The sequence below is a fragment of the Hemicordylus capensis genome, chromosome 14 (assembly GCF_027244095.1).
Source record: "Hemicordylus capensis ecotype Gifberg chromosome 14, rHemCap1.1.pri, whole genome shotgun sequence".
Taxonomy (NCBI): domain Eukaryota; kingdom Metazoa; phylum Chordata; class Lepidosauria; order Squamata; family Cordylidae; genus Hemicordylus; species Hemicordylus capensis.
Window position 1 is genome coordinate 12,082,235 of NC_069670.1, and position 21,041 is coordinate 12,103,275.

Consider the following 21,041-nt stretch of genomic DNA (forward strand, 5'->3'; position numbering starts at 1 on the left):
ATTATCCTGGTCTGAATAGGGCTGGCTGCTCCTCCCCACCCACCCCGCTGAATTCAAGCGGGCCATTTCGGAAGGTGCCTCTTTGCCCAGTGAGCCAGGGTGGAGTTATTTCTGGGTCTGCCATGGCAGAGTGAAGCCCTAACCCTGTCCCTTGGGAACTCCTCCTTCACACAGAGAGAGAGAGAGAGAGCTCTTCTCGGGTCTCCTTAGCTCTGCCCTGCTGCCCTCCGTGCCTGGAGTCACCCCGGAGTGTGACGGAATGTCAAAGCCATGATGGCTCTCCAAGCGGATCATTGTGGATGAGCACCCCTGGACATAAGTGGGTGGGATTGGTACATCTTGCCTAGAAGTTACCTTGGTAGCAGCACAATCAGCACACACACACACACACACACACCACTCTCTTTCCCTCCCCCCCACTCTTGCCGGACAAAGGGAAGCTCTTGTGTTGGTTCTGTGTGTCTGAAGCTCGCACGCAATTCTGAGCAGTAATCAATTCACACTAAATTAGGTTCGTTTGTCACATTCAAATAAAGGTCCCCCCCACCCCACCCTCTCCCCACTCCGTTCTCTCCCACACCCCCGTAGCTTGCGCACCAGCCTCTCTCGGATGCCTTCCCTCCACCACCGCCGTCCTTTTGTCTGGGCTCTTTGGAAGCGATTTCGTGTCTCACAGCGAGATCTCTTGTTTGGGCCTCTCTCTGAACATTCCTTCTGGGGGAGAGCCCAGATCCTGCCTGGGCCTCCGTGGCGTAAATGCCACATTAGCTGAGTGCAGCAGGGCTGTAACTCAAAAGAGGCCCAGACATTCATTCCCCCATCCCTTATTAGCAAAGGGAATCGCGGGCTGGGCTGTGCATCTTTGGCGGAGGGCGACAAGCAAGATACAGCAGCACCAAGAAGACCCCACCCGCCCACCCACCCCTGCCAAATTCTGGTAAGGGAAGCTGGGTTGCTATGCCTGTACAATAGTACTCACAGGAACATAGCGAGTTGCCGTCTACTGAGTCAGACCCTTGGGCTGTTTAGCTCAGGATTGTCTACCCAGACTGGCAGCGGCTTCTCCAAGACTGCAGGCCTAGCTTAGAGATGCTGCCAGGGAGGGACCTTGGAACGTTCTGCATGCAATCCGGCTGGTGCTCTTCCCAAAGTGCCACTTGGGGCAACCGAGATGTCCCACTTGGAGAGGTCCAGAGAGGTCCCACTTGGACGACAGAGAGAGGCACAATTGGCCATCCTGAAAGATCCAGCTTCTTCAAGCAAGGAGTCTGACCATTTGAGAGTGGAACGCTCTTCGGGTTCCTCAGTATTTCTCTCCCAAGTTCAGTTTCGTTGCGAACCCTGGGGAAAGTGCATTAGGAACCACGTTAACCTGGTTTAGAGAGATTTCCTGCAAAAGAATGCCCAGCTCTTTGGCAGTCAATGCACTTCTGCACAACTGCATTGCGCTGGTCTGGTGGTAGCAAGCATGACGCGTCCCCTTTGCTAAGCAGGGTCTGCCTGGTTTGCATTTCAATGGGAGACAATATGTGAGCCTGGCAAGCTATTCCCCTGAGGAGATGGGGCCGCTCTGGGAAGAGAATCTGCTTGTTTGCATTCAGAAGGTTCCAAATTCCCTCCTTGGCATCTCCAGTTAGGGCTGAGAGAGACTCCTGCCTGCAACCTTGGAGAAGGACTGCCCAACTTTGATGGGATTATGCTGTTTTATTAAGCTAAAAAATAGCATGCTTTGCTTGACCATGGCTCTCTTTTCTCATGAATTCGGCTCTCCTTCCTCTCACTGTTTTTGGTTATTGCCTCCTCCAGGTCTCCACTTTATCTCTGGTTCCTCCTAATCTGGCCGTCTCAGTTAGATTGTAAGCCCCTTGGGGCAGGGCCCGTTGGCTTGGCTTTGTGTCTTGTGTGGGGCCGAGGGGGTTTGTCGGACGCTCTGTGCGGGCAAGCTCTCCTCGGCTCACTTCAGCCTGGGCCCCACATCTCGGAGCTTTCTTGGAGGATTCTTCAGGAAAGTGTTTGCTTTTTTCTGAGGGTTCTCTCTCGGCTCATCATGTGGCTGTTTGTGTGCGGATGGCTCCATGCATATGCAGATCTTCCTATTGCCCCCCAAGGATCCGCTGCCAAATGCCAGCCGTGGCAGAGAGCCACCTGGAAATTCAATTACTCTGCCATTCTGCCCCCCGCCCTTGCAAGGAACACACCTCGCAGAAGAGAAATGCAGGCAAAACTGATCAAAGGGCCAAGAAGGAGGAGGGAAAATGGGTGAGGCTTTTGAATTTGGGGACAGTGAGTGACCCATTGGGGCCAGGAGGTTCCGGAAACGGGCTGGCTCGCCTCACACCCACAGGCAGATTAAGCCTTTTCCTGCCCATAGGCAAAAGGGCTTTTGCTGCCTTTTTATCTTAAACAAAAAAGGGTTGCCATTTTTAAAAAAGATAAAAGGTGGGGAGAGTTTCTCCTCGCCCCTTCCATCCTTGCTGCAGCAGCCGCTGCCCACAGAGAGGGGCAGCAAAATTGGAGGAGGGGCAAAATTTGCTGCTCCTCAAATTGTGCCGCCATAGGCAAATGCCGCCTCTGCCTCTCGGTTAACCCACCACTGCGCACACCTGGGCACAGATGTGCTTCCTGGCCACGCCCCAGGCTTCCCCTGCTCCTCTGCAGAGCCGGATGCTGGGAGAGCTTCTTCATGAAGTCCGGGACTTGAGCTGGTCCAGGCTGGCTTTCACAGAGAGGACTTCCCCCTTTCATTCAGAGCTTGCTCTCTGCAGACAAATGCAGAAGGCAAAGCCATCTTGAGGTGCCTGTGTGTGGGGGGGGGGGTCATGGCGATCTGGTGTGCACCTCTTTGCCTCCATGCATTAGATCAGGGAAGCAGTGCAGGGGGGGAGGGTTATCCCTCCTTCCCCACACCGTGATGCTAATCCAATTTGCTCCCCTGTGGCTGCATTTAGGTGGTGGGTGTTTTTTGGGGTTTGTTTTTTGTTTTTAATGGCAGGAAACCCAAGAATGGATCTAATGACTGTTTCCCCAGAATTGCCCCCTTTGGCTGCTTTTCAGGGGAGGAAGCTGACATTTGAGGGGCCCAAACTCCTGCATTTCACGCCGATGCCAGTTTAGGCATGCAAGCCTGTGCCGATCAGGCAATCCACATGTGAAAATTGGGTTCGCCCTCAGCAGCACGTGGCTTTATCTTTTGATGCACAGACGGGCGCAGGGGCCAATATATTTAGTGCGGCACGGCCTGGCTTTATATGACTTGTTTCTATATGTTTATTTCTCCTTAATGAGAGAGAAGGCAGTCCCCAGCCACATTACAATCCATGATGATCCCACTCTGTCTGTAATAAAAAAGAAAAGGAATTTGCATAATTTATTCAGAGTGCCACATTTTAGAGCTTAAAACCAAGCCCGGCCAGATCAGGCTGTAGATCTGTCCTGTGTGGCGTTCTGAGCCCCAACAGCAGCTCCCTGGAATCTCATAAGCAGGAATGACGGCAGTAGCCCACCTCCATTGTATATCCCCACCATCTTGAATTCAGTTAAACTGCCTCTGTGCATGGAGGCTCTACTTGGCAGTCATAGCAAATATCAAACAAATGTATCCAATCCTTTTAAAGCTTTTCTCCGCTTCCTGTGGCAGTGAGTTCTGCATGTGAATGATGCGCACAGAAGTTCTTTGTTCTGTCTGCCCATGGGAAAGGGAGAAAAGGAAAGGAAGAAAACCCCTTTTTCTCCACCCTGCTGACCATTCTCTCCTGGTGGTTTGGATGTTGTTATATTTGGATAGTGGCATCAGTGAACATGCTATAAGAGGCCAGGTCCCTGCCCCGAGGGACTTACAAATTGAAAAGTAACACAGGGGAGGGGAAGGAAACGGAGGCAGGAAGGGACAAGAATTAATTTCAGGTTTATGTGCTCAGGTTGAGTTACGGTTGAGAAAGGGGACCAGGGGTTATGCCAAATGTTCCGGAGGGTTCTAATAAAAAAATCCATGAAGGACAAGTTATCAGTGACTACCAGTCTTGATGGCTTTAGGCTACCTCCAGACTCAAGAGGCAGGATGCCTCTGAATCCCGGTTGCAAGGGAGCAACAGCAGGAGAGAGAGGGCACGCCTTCAACCTTTGGCTGTGGGGTGGGCTTCCCAGTGGCATCTGGTGGGCCACTGTGTGAAAGAAGATGCTGGACTAGACAGGCCATGGGCCCTGATCCAGTGGGGCTGTTCTAATGGAAGTGACACAACGCAGGTATCCCAGGAAGCCACTCAGGGTGGATGGTGCGGAGATGTCCTTTATCTTCCTTTTTCCCAAATGAAAAACCTGGAAACCCTTTCGCTTTCTCTCCTTGGAAGATGCTCCAGCTGTTGACCATTTCACTCCCCTTATCATCCACCTTTCCCAACTTTACGGAACCCTTTTTAAAAAGAGATAGGGTTACCAGAATTGCACCACGGTTGAGGTGACCGTGAGAAATATTTGCTGCACAATCAATTTCTTTGCATTTCCTTGGTGGCAATCCCCTGATTTCTTCGGCATGCAGCGTGGGAAGACGGAGGCCTTGTTATCCTCCAGGACCTCTACCAAGACCAAAGGAGAGCTGGTCTTGTGGAAGCAATCATGCATTGTCCCCTTTGCTAAGCAGGGTCCTCCCTGGTTTGCATTTGAATGAGAGACCACATGTGAGCACTGTAAGAGATTCCCCTTAGGGCTGCTCTGGGAATAGGGTTGCCATGTTCTGGCTTTCCAAATTTCGGTGCCTAATTTGCATATTATGTAAATGGAAGAAAAAGAAAATAATTGAAGAAAATAGTTTTTGAGCAGAATAGTGTTTGCACGTTTTTGCTCATAACTCCGCTTCTCTAAGGGCTAGAGCTTAGCTCTCTCTCTCTCTCTCTCTCTCTCTCTCTCTCTCTCTCTCTCTCTCTATATATATATATATATATAATGAAATATGAAATCCAGGCGAATCTGGGTGGGGCAAGCAATCTGGGTGAGATGCTTAAAATCCGGGTGAAACCCGGAATTTCGGGGGGCATGGCCACTCTATTTGGGAAGAGCCCCTGCCTGCTTGTGTGCAGAAGGTTCCAAGTTCCTTCCCTGGCAGCATCGCCAGATAGGGCCGAGAGAGACTCCTGCCTGCCACCTTGGAGAAGCCGCTGCCAGTCTGTGTAGCCAATACTGAGCTAGATAAACCAATGGTCTGACTCAGTGTATGGCAGCTGCCTATGTTCCGATCCCCGCCCAAAGAGAACAGACACCCTCCTTCCTGTTTCCAGTAGAGTTTTTGGCCTCCCCGCCACCCCCTGCCATCTTCCGGATGAAAGGCAAACCCATCCTAGGGGAAGCAAACTGCCGTCTTTGAAGCACTCTCTCTGGAGGCTTCTCCGGGAGCAGTGTATCAAAGAGACTCCGGCTCACTTCACACCATGGTTGTCTGGAACCGTGCTCCAGATGAACCGCGGGATGGGAGCAGAGTCAAGCGGCAGCTTCCCGCAGGAAAACTTATTCCGCCAACCTTCTCCCAGCCCTCCAGCACAGAGCCAGTGTGACTTCAGTGCAGGGAAGGCAGTGCTGCAAGAAATGTGGCAGCAAAAAAAAAAAAAAAAATCATCTTTCTTTCTTTTACTCATTTGGAAATGCATATCCCTCCATCTCGCCAAAGCCTCAAGGCAGCGCCCAATCGATACCTTAAAACAAAGGAACAAATAAGAGCCGTAAAAACGAGGCACATACAAATAGCAGCAGATTTAAAAGAACCCAACAGCCAGCTCAGCATAAAAACTTTAACGAGCATCCAATTTGAAAGGGCAAAGACCAAGACTGATTTATTTTTAAAATATTTCTACCCCGCCCTTCCAGGGCTCTTGTGGCTCAGGGCGGCTCACAGAATTAGAACAGATAACATACAAAAACCATCTAAAAGCGATAGACATTAGCAAGAACCAGATTAAGATCCAGATTAAAACTGAATTGAAGAGGTACAAATTAGAAAATGCAAAAGTTAAAAGGAGCTGCAGATAAACACTAAACTCACTAAAAAGATGGAGCTTTAACTGTTTTCTAAAAAAAAAAAAAATCCTGAGGTTTTAAAAAAACATAACACAAAAGCAATCAAATTATTATTAGGTTTTTATATAAAGTGCTTGTTTATCCTTTCAACAACCCTGTGAGGTAGGTTAGGGTGAGAGATAATGGACTCAGTAATAAGTTACTGAGTGAACTTCCTAGCTGAATGGGGATTTGAACTGGGGTCTTTCCACTCCTAGCTTAACTACTTAAACTGCACTGGTTCTACGTTGCCATTGAAACCCCAAAATAACAGGGCAGACGTGAAGTATTTGAGTCATGCCTAAAAGAGAACATCAAAGGTGTCGGGTAGATATACTGCGGCAAGGAGTTCCACAGTTTGTGCACCACCACTATGCAGATGTCCCTGAGTGTGGCAGATTCCCACCACATTTCAGAAGGCAATGGCTCTTGGAAGAATGCCTCAAAAGGAGGCCTTAACTGTCAGGTTTATGTGGATGAAGTCCTTCAAGCACCATGGTCCCACAGCGTGAGCTTCCCCAGACAGCAGGCTTTATCTGCAAGGCTTTACTGTGAGTTCGAATGTGCCCCCCAAAATCAACACAAAAAGTGGATTTATTTTTTAACCCCGGAGATCAGTTGGGCTAGGCTCTGACGCTTAATGAAAAACCCGAAATCGTGTGTGAAGTGCTCCACGATAACTCACAGGGACTTGGGTGCAAATCCACATCCTCCATTCCAAGCTAAAAGCCAGAGGCCCATCTTGAACAGAGCCTGGAAACCAACTGGCCCCCAGAAAAGTGTCCATCACTCACAACCCACAGCCCGGCGGTCACCTTGCCTAACAGCTGAAGCTTTCAGACAGTCTTCAAGGGCAGCTCCATGTATCATGCCTCACGGCAATCTAGCCTGGATGCTACCAGAGCAGGGAGCACCGAGGACAGCTCCTCTCGCGCGCCCAGCATGGATGCAGCCGGTGCATTTCCAAAGCAGGGCATTTGGAGCAGGTTGGGATGCATTTTCAGCTCTGAACACCTTCGAGAACATAGGCCAGAGAGAGGTTTGTCGCCAAAAATCGGACAGAGGTCAAGGTTGGAGGAAGGAATTGAGGACAGGGAGCAAGAGTTTCGGCCTGGCCATTGCCTAAGACCCAGCAGCCTAAGAAGCTGCCTTTTGCTGAGTCAGACCCTTGGTCCATCTAGCTCAGGATTGTCTACCCAGACTGGCAGCGGCTTCTCCCAGGTTGCAGGCTGGAGTCTCTCCCAGCCCTGCCTTGGAGATGCTGCTACCAGGGAGGGAACTGGGGACTTTCTGCATGCTGCAGGCAGGTGCTCTTCCCAGAGAGGCCCCATCTCCTGGGGGTGGGGTGGATCTTGCAGGGCTCACACATGTAGTCTCCCCTTCAAATGCAAACCAGGGTGGACCCTGCTTAGAAAAGGAGAGCATTGGTGCTTGCTTGCTACCACAAGACCGGCTCTGAGGAGTGAGTTTTCTGCGGAAGAGCCTGTTCTGTCTCGAGCAAGGCTGAGGAGGATGTCTTTTGCTTGGGAGGGGGCCATTCCAGCACCAGCTCCACGTTTCGGGGGGCAGCCCCCCCAGGAAGGAAGGTCGCTTCCCTCGGCCGCCAACTGCTCTCCCTCTCCCCAGCGAGGACGGGCTAGTTTTCGGGACAGGGCCCCGCCCGGCCTGGCAGCCCATCCTCCATAATTCTCTGCATCCCAATTAAGTGGCCAGCCCACTCCGTAAAAGCCAGAGATGGGAAGTTATTGATCGGCCGTGGCTGATGCCGTGCCAAGCCTTCCCACTGCGGATCTCTTTGCTCCTTTGCAGTGTCTTTCCCCCCCAGAGTCCCAGGGACTTGGCACCCCGACCGGCCCTTATGGAGTCAGAGGTCCGTAGCTTCGACGTGGGCCTTTCCATGAGGAAATGGCCTAGGGAGGGTCCTTGGAGGGGCAGCCCATTCTGGCAGCATACAAGCAAACATGTGACACTGCCATCTGAGTCAGACCCGTGGTCTACCTAGCTCGGGATTGCCTGCACTGACTAGCAGCAGCTGTGGTGTTGTGTCCCTCTCTGAGAAGGGTTTCTGGGGGGTTGCTGGTCCAGTCAGCTAGAGGGCACCATTACCCAGAAGGAAATTCTGTTAAAGGCCTCTGTGGAGCACTTTTTCATCACAATGTAGGCTTGTTCTGGGGTTGTTGTTGTTGTTTTTTGAGAACATGAGTGACACAGAAAGGAAGCCAAGAGGCCGATGAACAGCCAGAATGGGAAACTGCCATGGAAGGCACATTCTCCCCAGCTCCAGGATGCATTTTCCAAATTCTCCGAGCTAGACCAGAATGCCGGAGGAGGACCAGGCAGGAGCCCTGAAAGGGACAGAGTGAAGGAAATGCTCTTGGTCCCCATTTCTGGCTTCCTTGATTGCTACACTCTAGCGACATCCTTTCCCCACAACCCATGTAAACCATTCCTCTAAATAAATCTCCGTTTGATTTAGCGCAATTGGTCTTGAAATATTACTGGTGAAGGGGTGTGTTAGGGCTGGCGTGAGCCGGTTAACTTCCCAGGCGATTGATTTGGAAAGTCAGCTAGGCAGTGAATTGAGCAGAGTGGGTGTTGGCAGGCAGTCTGGCCTAGTGGGTGCTGCTGCCGCCGCCTCGTTAGAAGACAGCCCCGTTTTTCAGAAGTTTCCCTGGGAGCGTTAATGACGCCAACCATCCGGTGCTTTCACTCTCCCGCTGCAGATGCTTGCCCAGGGAATGTTTATCGCTGATAGCCACCCGGACTGGGACGGAGGGGAAAATTAAAAACAGTTTCAATCAAAACCACCTGCAGAGCTTGGTTGCCTCCCCACCACCACCACCCATTGGGCTCCCCTAACTGGGCTTTCTGCCAGCTCTTTCTCGCCTCCCCCCCCCCATCAAAAATCTGTGGCACCAGTTTCTAAGCAACAATATTAGAGATACAGCTATGAACACATGATGATTATTTTATAGTATGTTTCTCTCCCCGCATTAACTTGGCAGATTTCTCATTGGGGATCTCTTGTTGATGCGGGGAGAGAAACATACTATAAAATAATCCCCGAGCGGGGAGGAGAGAATCCGAGGGCGGCAGGGGGTTTCTCCCCCCCCTCCCACCCCGCCCCGGCCAGCCAAGAATAGAGCCGAGAGCCTTCCCAGCTGCAGATCTGCAAGGCGGAGGGAGCCTCCCCGGGTGTAGGAAAGGGGTCCTCTGTTGCAGGGACTGACACACAGCCCACTGTCTGGTCTGAAGTGGCCCACCAGGTACTTCGGGATCCCACTTGCAGGGGAGCAACAGCAGGGGAGAGGGCATGCCTTCATCTGCTGGTTGGGAGCTTCCCGGAGCCAGCGTGGTGTCGTGGTTAGAGTGCTGGACTAGGACCGGGGAGACCTGAGTTCAAATCCCCATTCAGCCATGAGACTAGCTCGGTGACTCTGGGCCCGTCACTTCTCTCTCAGCCTAACCTACTTCACAGGGTTGTTGTGAAAGAGAAACTCAAGAATGTAGGGCTCCTTGGAGGAAGAGTGGGATATAAATGTAAATAATAATAACAATAACAATAACAATTATAATAGTGGGAAGGACTCGTTGTCTGGATAAAACAAACCAGTCAATAACACCTGTCTGACTCTGTAAACAAGAAACAACAACAACAACAATAATAAGCTGGCGGGCCCCTGTGGGGAACAGGATGCTGGACTAGATGGGCCGGATCCAGCCGTACTTACGGATACGATGGATACTTATCTACTGCTTTTCAACCAAAAGTCCCCAAAGCGTTGTACGTAGATATAAGTAAATAAACATGGCTCCCTGTCCCCAATGGGCTCTCCGTCTAAAAAAGACACATCAGATAGACACCAGCAACAGCCACTGGAGGGATGTTGTGCTGGGGATGGATAGGGCTGGTTGCTCTCCCCCTTGCTACATAAATAAAGATCGGGCCAGTTCCTCTCCCCTGTTCTTAGGAAGTAGTTGTGGGCTGCCCCCAGGATTAATAATAATAATTCAATTTCTATACTGCCCTTCCAAAAATGGCTCAGGGCGGTTTACACAGAGAAATAATAAATAAATAAGATGGATCCCTGTCCCCAAAGGGCTCACATTCTAAAAAAAACACCATCAGATAGACACCAGCAACAGTCACTGGAGGGATGCTGTGCTGGGGATGGATAGGGCCAGTTACTCTCCCCCTGCTAAATAAAGAGAATCACCACAGTAAAAGGTGCCTCTTTGCCCAGTTAGCAAGGGTTGATGCCTGACTGTCCTCCGGACGGACAGTTCATGAACCTCAAGGGAGGACCCAGCATCCGCTGCTGCTATCCCTTAGCACTGAGTCACACAGGTGTCATGACCTTCGCCCTGAGCAATAGCACCGAATTTGACCCAGAGGCATGGCGAGACGTCAGGCCCAAGGAACAACTGCTCCGTGGAACAGGTCCTGGCGTTGGGTACCTTCTGGACAGCTCCTTGACTATCCAACATTTGACCACCTGACTTGGCCTCCCTGATGCTGCTGCACCCCCAAACCCCACTTGCTTGGAAGACTGGGAACAGGACACTACCCCAGGAAAGGCAGGATCCTGACCCTTTAACTGCCTGCTGCTTGTCAGCCAGCGAGCAGAGCCGTGCGCGAGCACTCCGTGAGCCTGCTTGGACACTTGGCGGAGGTTGGGTTGCTTTCTGAAGACCTCTCTTCCTTGGGAGCTGTCCTGGGTGCTTTTGTCTCTGGGTTGGTCTTTTGAGAACAGGAAAACCTGCAGTATGGCCCTAGTAGCTTCATAACATGGAACTACAAAAAATAAGAATATGAATGGGTATTTTAATAATCATCGTTCAGAATGCGGAATAACATGGTTTAAAACTTAATAAGCATTGTTTTAAAGAGTCACAATACATTAGAAGTCCTCATACATATGCTGATTAGGTAATTAGTTCAAATATTATAGAAGTCCTCCGATTTGTGTTGTCTAAAGTGTGTAGTCTTGAACTCCCAAGTGATATGGAGTCCTTGTAGATCTTTATAAAGTCAGACGCGTTTCAAATTGTAGTCTTCCTCAGTGGCTTTCCAAGTATTGTTCCTACAAGGACATTGCTCTTCCAGACTCCTTTTGATCCAAATAAATTTTCATCATATTTCCAAGGTCCCCATCTCACTCAGTGACACATGTTTCTTCTACATAACTTATTATAAAAGTTTTTTTAAAAAATCAAAGCCACTTATCCAAATACAGTGGCTTGAGGTTCAAACATCTCATACAGAGTTTATACAGAGAAAATTTAGACAATATATGTCTGAGGACTTTTATAATATTTGAACTAATGACCTAATCAGCATATGTATGAGGACTTTCAATGTCTTGTGGCTTTTAAAAACAATCGTTATTAAGTTTTAAACAATGTTATGCCACATTATTAACCTTTCTTATTAAAATACCCATTTATATTCTTATTTTTTGTAGTTATATATTATAAAAACCATATTTACCTGAAGCCAAGACTAGGCTTTTTCCAAATTCTTTGATGTTAGAAATTTGGGTGGGCGGTTAGGGACATCTTCTTCCTGTATTTCAACCCTATAGTTTAAGGATGTTGTCTTGAATGCAGAGTTGTCTGCTAACTAGATAACTATGGTAAACTGAACTACTGTACAATATACTGAATTACTAAAAAACATGAGTCTTACACCTCTTCGGAACGCCCCCCCCATCTGAGAGGGAGGGGAGCGCCCCCTCTGGAATCTCTAAAAGTTACATCTCTGGGTTGGGTGTGGAAGTCTCTAGTGCACACCCAAGTAAATTGAGACGTGAGTTTTGGGCAGTATAGAAATATGTTAAATAAATAAATAAATAGAATTAAATGCGCATGAGCACTAAGGCACAGATCCCACACTGGGTAGGATCCACCTTGCGATCCTGCCAGGCGTCTGGGTGGCAGCTAGGCTGGTGTTATCCGGCCTCTTATCTGTGTCAAATGTTGGGGATTATGGGACTCCTAAGCCCTGCTACGATTTCCTCCATAGCCGAGAGTGTGTGTCGAGCGTATTCCCCTCTAAGCCCAATTTCACGGCCTACTTTTACCCCCCAAAGTCGGGAGTTTTTTTGTCGTTGCTGCTGTTGTTGAATTTCACATCTCTGGCTGCAGTGAGATCTGAGCGAGACTCAAGGAGACGAAAGGGGGTATGGCGTGCCCACTCACACCTTTCCTCCACGGAGATTATTTTAACCACCCTGTTGCATCCCTATGTGTAGTTACAAGGTGGTCCATAGATGAAGAAAGTCAGGGTTTTTTTTTAATCTGCATTAGTGACTGTCTGTCCGGACCCAGGGGCATGAAGCGACCCTGGATTCGTCAGCCCTAAAAAGACACTCTTCACATTCCCTAAGGTCCGAATAGGTTCATAGCTCTGAGCAGAACATCCTCATGGAAGATTTTTTTTTTTTAGACTGCAAATTTGGCATCACAGGCAAAATTAGGCAAGGCTGAAACTTGGGGCAATTTCGAGGGGGACCCAGAAAAATTCTGAGATAGTTTTGGAGGAGGTTTGCCACTAGGGCAGGCACTGGTGATGAGGGGGCCCTTCTCATGAGCCAGTTCCTGCTCACTGCCACGAACCCCTCATTCAAGTGCCCTCAAAGTGGATGGCTATGGTGTCATCCTGAGGGGCTTCTGGGGAGAGAAGGCAGCCATTAGTATGCTGATCCCCCGGCCCATAATTTTTCAGCGTCCTGAAAAGTTAACCAAATTGGACTCCCCACTTTGCTGTTGGGAATAGAGTTGAGAAAATTAGGGAGGACATTTTGGATCAGCTTTACAGTCAAAATGTCCAGGTCTTTCCAGAAGACTATTCCCCCTCCCAACAAGGGCAATGGCTAGACTCCCACATGCAAAACATTGGAAAGGATGCATGTCACAGAACGGATATATGTCAGGATTCAGGAAGTGCCTGAGTGGCAAATATAACAAGTTTCATCAGGATGAGATGAGATGGTGGAGGGAGACCATTAGAGCTGTCAGCCACGGAAAGAATATTTAGCTGATCTAATCACCTGCCTTTTAATCAATTAATGGATGTAGTTCATTGATTAAATTTGAATAAGTGTGCATTTTGCCAAAATTTCAATAAACATAGGGGGGTTTTCTTTGGGAGGCCCCACAGCTCAATCATAGAGCACCTGCGTTACATGCAGAAGGTCACGGATTCAATCCCTGGCAGCATCTCCAGGTAGGCTGTAAAAAAGGCCTCTGTCTGAAACCCCAAAGAGGTGCTCGCAATCAGCGTAAGCAATCCTGAGCTAGATGGCTCCGACTCAGTAGAACGCAGCTTCATCTGTTCAGTTGTAAGAGAATGTATACCGTAGTATCACCGAAATGGATAACTATATGCTTTTGTGATCTTCCTTTCCATACTAGTTAAACAGAGCCTCCATGTTCCAAAGCAGTATATCAAGAATGGGAAGTCATCATGGATTAGTCAGACCTTGAATGACACACCTCTTTATTCCTAGAGATCAAAATCAGTTTATGATGCTAAGAGAATATTCTCATGGAGGGATTTCCAACCAATTGCCGCAATTTCTCCAGCGGGCCTGAGCAATGATTTGGCCTCCTGGGGTGGCCATTTTCCCCCAGAATGCCCCTCCGAATTATGCTACATCATGATTAGTGCTGCCACTACAACCTGCAGAGGTGGTGTCAACTATAGAAAAGAAAAGAAAAGTGACACCCGTTGTCACTGCCTCCGAACAGTGGTCAGCCATCCCCCTTGAAGCTTGACCTTACAAGAATCTTTACAACAGTTTCTTTCCCTTCTCTCTTCCCCCAAGCCCTTCAGCATTTTTGGATTTCACTCTGTTTCTAAGTTTTGGATCAGCTCTGTTTAGAACTTGGGGTTGGCTGAAGTTTTTGTCCTCTTGCTCTGGCCAAATTTAAAAAACAACAACACAAACCTTCCCAGAAATCTCCACCCTCTTATGGTTGAGAATAGACATCCCCTTCTTGGCTCAGAAGTAAACCCCTTCTGTTTGGATTCATGGTGTTGATATCTCCGTTTCTTCTGGCTGTGGACTGGTTACTCTCAAGCAAACTCCTGGGACTTTTACACACAGCTGGCTTTATTGGGAGGCTTTGGTGCAAACTCGAAGTTGTCCCCAAAAACCGATGCGAATAGAGGATTTTTTTTTAAAAAAAAAACTGGATATAAATCAGTCGATACTCTTAACGTGCAGTGAAAAACCCAAATTGTGTGTGAATTGCTCCCCGTTAACTTGCAGGGGCTTCGGGGCAAATCTGGCCAATATGTGAACGTGCATCTCCTCCGTTCCGGAGGAGATGCACCATTCTCTGCTTCACGGCATATGTGTGCTTGTAATTCTGCCACCGGGGTCCCCCAGAGGAAAGCGGCCCTGGAGACGTGTGTGTGTGTGTGTGTGTGTGTGTGTGTGTGTGTGTGTGTATGTGTAACATCTCCTGCTATTTACTGTGAGCTGTTATAGCTTCCCTCTCCACCTCTCCCACAGATCCAGATGCTCAAGGACTGAATCACAGAAGGTTTGTTGCAGGAAGATGGGCTTTAACTGAGGCCCAAGTGTAACGCTTCCCCACACACACCCTTCCCCACTGCTTCTAGAGTAACAATGTAATTTCAAGGTGTGGGGCTCAGCATGGAAGCAATGGTGGTGTGGAGTAATCCTCTTTCCCCATGGCCAGCTAAGGGGTGGGGGAAGGAAAGCAATATATATGTGTGTGTGTGTGTGTGTACCTCCAATGATTTGCCCAGGGAAGGAACTGTAGTTAGAGAACAGATGAGTCTGTGTGTGTGTGTGTGTGTGTGTGTGTGTGTGTGTGTGTGTGTACGTGTGGTGGGGAAAATATAACAGCAATCTATAAAATGATGCATGGTGTGGAGAAAGTGGCAGAAGGATGTTTCTCTCTCTCTCTTCCATAACATCATTATGCTATCATCATCATCATCATCATCATCATCATCATCATCATCATCATCATTATTAAACCTCTATATGATGCTTTTCAACAAAACAACAAAGTCCCTAAAGCAGTTTCCAGAGCAAAACAAATGAGTAGGCAAGGAAGGTTCTCTGCCCCCAAAAGGTCACAATCTGAGAAGAAACACAGGAGAAGCCCCAGCAGCAACCGCCCTGCCGGTTCAAATCCCCGCTGGTACCTGTTTCGGGCAGCAGTGATGTAGGAAGATGCTGAAAGGCATCATCTCACACTGTGCGGGAGGAGGCAATGGTCAACCCCTCCTGTATTCTACCAAAGACAACCCACAGGGCTCTGGGGGCGCCAGGAGTCGAAATCGACTTGGTGGCACACAATTTTAAGAAGCTTGGCCTAGTTAGCAGGGATGATTCCCCTTCGGTGTGCCCCCAGAAGGCCTGGAGATGGTTCTCTGCCCCAAAGGGGTCCCAATTTAAAAAGATCCTTCCCAGAAGGATCTGGATGTCCACCGTTGGAAACAGAACACTGGGCAGGGACTGCGAGCCAACAAGGCTCTTGTTAGGTAAGAGGGGGCACGATACATTCATGGAGTGGGCTGTCAGGGGTGACTATCCACAGCCGCTAAATGGAACCTCCATGTCCAGAAGAAGTCTACCTTTGAATACCAACTGCTAGGTGCAAACAGGAGATGGCATGGTCTCTTTTTAGCTTCCCAGTCCAGCTGCTGGGAAAAGAAGGAGCTTTGGCTCAGACTAGCAGGGGTCTGTATCGCCTTGTGGTTTGCAAAATGCGTCAGCTTTGGATGCCTTCGATCTAGAGAGCTGGGAGCTAAACCCATCTCTGGTTCAGAGTGACTGGGCGGGCAAGTCTTTATCTCTTAGACCCAAATGCTCTTGGAAGCTTTGCTCAGACTGTTCCACTTTGGGGCTAGTACTCCTTCCCAATTCTGTGGCAGCTGCTCCTTTGGAGTTCAGACTGGCATGGCTTGCTGGCTAGGATGTGTGGCCAGGCATGGCCTCAATTCATGCCGGGCATAAAGTGAAGAAGACCTTCCCCTCTAAAATGCCCCGACAACTGCTATTCAGGGGTGGACTACCCTCTGGACTCGGAGGTCCGATTTAGTGGCCACAGCGAAGCAGTTTCAATAGACCTCCCCCGCTCCCCCCCCCATGGTATCCATGTTTCAGGACAGAATCCTAGGCTGGGTTCACACAGTCCCAAGGATCCTGGTTAAAAAGTAATCCGGATCAGTGAGCCTAGCTTTACAGCTTCAGTTTTCGAGTTTTTATTGTATTTTAAATTAGGGACATAGGAAGCTGCCATATACAGAGTCAGACCCTTGGTCCATCTAGCTCAGTATTGTCTACACAGACTGGCAGTGGCTTCTCCAAGGTTGCAGGCAGGAATCTCTCTCAGCCCCACTGTCTTGGAGATGCTGCCAGGGAGGGAACTGGGAACTTTTCGATCTTCTCAGAGCGGCTCCATCCCATTGTTTTAATTATGTCAATGTTTTAATGGTTTTATATTGTGAACTGCCCAGGGACTTTTGTTATTGTTATTGTATGGGGTGGTATAGAACTGTACGAAATACATAAAAGAATAAATAAACAGTGGAGCTGATTGTGAGAACCCAGAATGTCCAGGCCAGCCTGGTCAAAGCGCTCCGGTTAACCAGCATTGCCCTGAAATTCTGGGTTCACACAGTCAGCTCTGTTGGACTCACTAACCCTGATCAACTAGCAGCTTGTGACTGTGTGGATGCAGCCCTGAGATTAAAACGAAAGGCTGCCCTCTGTCTCCTTCAGCCGAACCCCTCTTGACTCTTTATGCCTGCACAGGTGTAATCCTGCAGGCATGATTACACCTGGGGCAAATGTTCCCCATGCCTTGCACCCGCCCTGGACGGGTGGGTCTTTTCGGCCTGGTTGCCTTCCTGCATTCCAACCACTATGCATATTTACATGCTGCTTTTCAGCCAAAGTTTTCAAAGCGGTTTACGTAAAAAAACAAACAAGCAATTCAGTAAACGCGGACGTGCTTGTTTTCCCAGGCCTTCAACTGAGATTCGATTTTTAAGTTGTAATGTGTTTTTAACATGTTTTTATCTAATTTTTGTTTTATGGATTTGAAATGTGTTATAGTTTATGTTTTAATTCTGCACACCGCCTTGAGATTTTTATACTAGGCGGTATATAAATTTGATCAATCAGTCAATCAATAATAAATAAGAGTGTGAGCCGCAAGGGCTCACACTCTTTAAAACAACGACAGAAGGAACAGCCACCGGAGGGGTGCTGTAGTGCTGGGGGGCTGGAGAGGGCCAGTTGCTCCCCCACTGTTAAATGTAAGCGCACCTCCTCTTGGAAAGGTGGGTGCCTCTTGGCTGGGTGAATTTCCAGCTCGGAAATCGCCAGAGCAGGCCCTGGAAATGCCCCGGTCGGCCGTGCCCCCCCCCCCGCCCGCAAATGTCATCCTTGCAACAGAGATCCCCCGCCCGCCCGCGCCGCTCCTCCTTTTGGTGCCGCTCCAGCGTCCAACCCAGCGCAAGCAGCAACAGTATTCCGCTCCCTTGGGGAAGAGAGCCATCTGGACCGCACCACTATCACAAGAGGGGTGGGGGGTGGGGGGGGGTGCCGAACTGGACCGTCTGCTGCTCAAGGAGGAGCCCAGGCGGGCGGCATCGCCAGGCCCTGCAAAATGCATCCGCCGCACCCAGCCCAGCCCCATCCCTCCCCAAGCCTGGCATGCAGTGAGGCGGGGGTGGAGTGGGGGGGCGTGCTCCTGCGAGCCCGCCTCCCTCTGCCTAGCTGGCTGGCCCCCCCTCTCCTGCGCAGGCGAATGGGCTCTCCCGGGTGCTCTATTTAATCCTCGCCTCTGCAGCATCCCTCTCTGTGCCTTCCGTCAATACAGCAGCAGAGCGCCAGTCGTCGTAGCAGCAGCAGCAGCAGCATCTCCATCTCCGGCCGGCCTCTCCACTGCTCTGCTCTGCTCGCCTCCCGGTTTGTGCCACTGCGGCTGGGCTGGAGAGAGCGAGCGAGGCAGCCCGCCAGGGAAGGGGGGAGCTTTGCTTTTTCCGCTCTCCCTTTCCCCCCGGTGGGGAGGGGGCAGGACTAAGTTCGCCAGGAGCGGAGAAGGAGAAGAGGAGGAGGAGGAGGAGGAGGAGGAGGGAGACAGAGCCCCCTCCTCTCCCCGCCCGCCCGCCCGCCCCCGCAAGTCATCCGAGGACCCCCCCACCCCACCCTCCGGGCTCCCAAGATGCCCCCTCCGGCTCGCAGTCTCTTGTTCCTTCTGGGCTCCTGCTTGATCGCCACCAGCCGAGGAAACCTTTCCCATGACCGTGAGTCTTTCTGGGGCGGAGGAGCAGGATGCTGGGGGGTAGGTAGGGGTATTTGGGGAAAGGAAAAGGGAGGGTCCCGCTGGAAACAGGTGCAGCAGGGAAAGGAGGGGTTTTCTGGAGGGCTACTCTCCTCCCCTCCCCACCCTGTGCGCATCAGGGCGGGAGGGGGGGCATTGTTGTCACATTGGCGCGGCAATGTTTGGCCAGATAAGGCTTTCCTGGTTCGAAACCTAGCGATAAGGGATGCTCTTTGGGCAATAAAGGGGATCCCAGCGGGGCGGGGGGAGCGAGAGGGTCCCGTTTCTAAGGGCTCTCTCTCACCCCCAACCAGCAACCATCCCATCAACCGAAAGGTGTTCGGGATGTGGCCCTCATGCGAAATCTGCTGCCCTCCAAAGGGCGCTCCAGTCGGAATCGGAGCGCTTCTAGCAGGGAGGGCCCTCTGGAAAAGAGAGCTGGCAACGCAGCGGCAGTGCACCTGTTTGGAAGGGGGGGGAGGCCCTCCTGCCGAGGCATGGTGGGACACCCTGGAGGCTCAGGGGGGCTGCTGCTGGCGGTGGGCGCTGGGAAGCCGGCTGCTCCTCCTCCTGAGTGGCTGGGTCTGGGGTGGGGTGGGGTGGGCTGGAGGAGGCTGCCCAGGCTGCAGGATTGCTGCCAGCAGGTCTAATGTATGCAAACACACCCACCTTGGAAGTGAGCGGTGCTTAAGCGGAGGGAGGGGCGCTGGGTGGGCGCCTGCCTCTCTCCGCTGCTAACATCAACAAGCTGGATGTGGCTGGGCAGAGACGCAGCAGCTGCAGGTGCAAGGCCGCTTGGCACGGGCGGTGGCACTGGCTGCAGCCGCTTCTTGCCCAGGCAGGCAGGGCTCTGGCGGCTGGCAGGCCGCATTTGTGTCAAGACCCCGGCTTTGTTTGGGTGGGTGAGCCACAGGGTGTGTGTGTGTGTGTGGTGGTGGTGGGTGGGACGTTTGCCCGCTTCTCCTCTTTCCTCCTTGGATCCTGGCTGCCCTGGCAACTGTGGAGGAGCTGGGTTCCCTGGTGTGGTGCTAGCAGGTGGCTCCGGGGAGCGGGGGACACACTGGGTGGGGAGTGGCAAGGCAGGCATAAATAAGAGCACACGTGTGTGTGTGTGTGTGTGTGTCTTTCCCCTCTGAGCCCGGCATCTGCCTGTTCGCAAAGTCGATGGTTCCCCTGGGCGTGCTCGGCCAGCCGGCCTCGAAAGGAGCCCCCCCCCCCACAGTTTCTTTTGTCTGCCGCTGCTCCGGACTGACGCCGTGTTTGTGTCCCAACATCGGCGTGGCAATTAATAATCACAACAATGGGAAGAGGGAGAGCCACCCAAAGTCTGTGCTTTGGCAGCAGACACCGTTGGGCTGGGGAAATAGCACATCTGGTTGTTTTGTTCTTGTTTTAAAAGGGAATGCCACAATATTGGCATCAGGGTAGTGGTCGGAAAGGCCCAGGAAAGCTGCCGTGAACCTTCTGTGTAGTGCACCTGGGGGTGCCAGGGGGCCGAAGTAGCAGCAGTGGAGTGGGGGGGCCTTTGAGCTTTGGCCCACTCTGTGCTTTGCAGAATTGGAATGTTGTGTGACCATGTTCAGCTGTCTCTGCAGCTTTGTACAGGCGGTACCGGGTCGGGGGAGGGAGCAAGAGTCAGAAAGAGGCGGGGAGGGCATCCTCAGTGGGGGCTATCGCCTGGAGACAGGAGGGAGACGCCTACTCCTTTGGGATGCCGCTGCGATGTTGCGTTGCGTCGGGTGGACGGTGTGCGGTTATGTAGGTCAGAGCGGGAGGGTCTGGCTGTGAGTACATTCTTAATAGCTCCCTGCTGGATGGGGCTGGGGTGGGGGGTAGGTTGCTGAAGGCAGGAACATCTGGCTGTTTTATATTACGGATGCAGGAGAGGGCAGCTGTCTGTGCCATTGGCTGATTTAGGGGATGCAGCCTGCCAGTTGGATGCCAACCCTTTCCTTCTCTTCCTGGCGGGGGGGGGGGCTTTTTATTCCCAGCTCCTGCTGTACCTTGCAACACGGATGTCCTTCATGCCGAGAACACACCTCCCTTGGGGGGGGGATGTCAGAATCCCAGCCCATCTCTTTCAGGGAGGAGGGCGAGATTTCCTAGCCGGAGGGCCTCCACAGTCAGGTGACTCTCCTGCATCTGGGAGGCCAGTGGCCGGAAATACTGCCGTTTTCCCCAGCCTGGAGCAGAAGGTTAAAATGACGATGCCCCCCTGGCCATGAGCAGAACTAGGTTCCCTCAGATGGCCCACCAACAGCTTTGGGGGGAAAACCTCCTCTCCTGCCTGCCTGGGATTGCAGAACCAGCGACGGTCCAGACCAGAGGCCAGATCCTGGTTGGTTATGATGTCTGAACCAACGCGGCCTACAGAAGACATGACTTGTGAGCGGGCCACCAGCTCAGGATGGGAAGCCGCCCTTTGAAGCTGGCATCCCGAGCCCCGTGTGGACAAGCCCTATCCAGGCATGCTGCTGTGCAAGTGTCTGTGCGCGTCCGCTGGGCGTCTGTTTTGTGGGAATGGTTGTATAGGCGTCTGTTTTGAAAACGAAGCTGGTTAGAGGCCTTCTCAAAGGCGGGCCGCAGATGGGAACTGAAGTGTGCTACAACTGCGCATGTGTTGAACAGAATGTGCAAATGACTGTAAATCGGGACAGGACATCTGTGGCCCTCCAGCGGTG

The 21,041-nt window shown here is 51.1% G+C and overlaps 1 protein-coding gene across 5 annotated transcripts in view; it reads left to right on the forward strand.

Moving 5' to 3' along the window:
• Nucleotides 1–21,041, forward strand: part of CADM3 (cell adhesion molecule 3) — a 144,093-nt gene that overhangs the window by 50,019 nt on the left and 73,033 nt on the right. For 2 of the 5 annotated variants that reach the window (XR_008312120.1, XM_053277259.1), the window contains exon 1: nucleotides 17,848–18,343. The exons of 1 other annotated variant lie outside the window; for it this stretch is intronic. Coding sequence is in view for 3 of the 4 variants with exons in the window: in XM_053277259.1 (XP_053133234.1) it covers nucleotides 18,262–18,343 (82 nt within the window). In the remaining variant the exon portion in view is untranslated. Of the gene's footprint in view, nucleotides 1–17,803; nucleotides 18,344–21,041 lie in introns of those variants that run through there. 2 more of the 5 variants (XM_053277261.1, XM_053277262.1) reach the window with 2 other exon arrangements.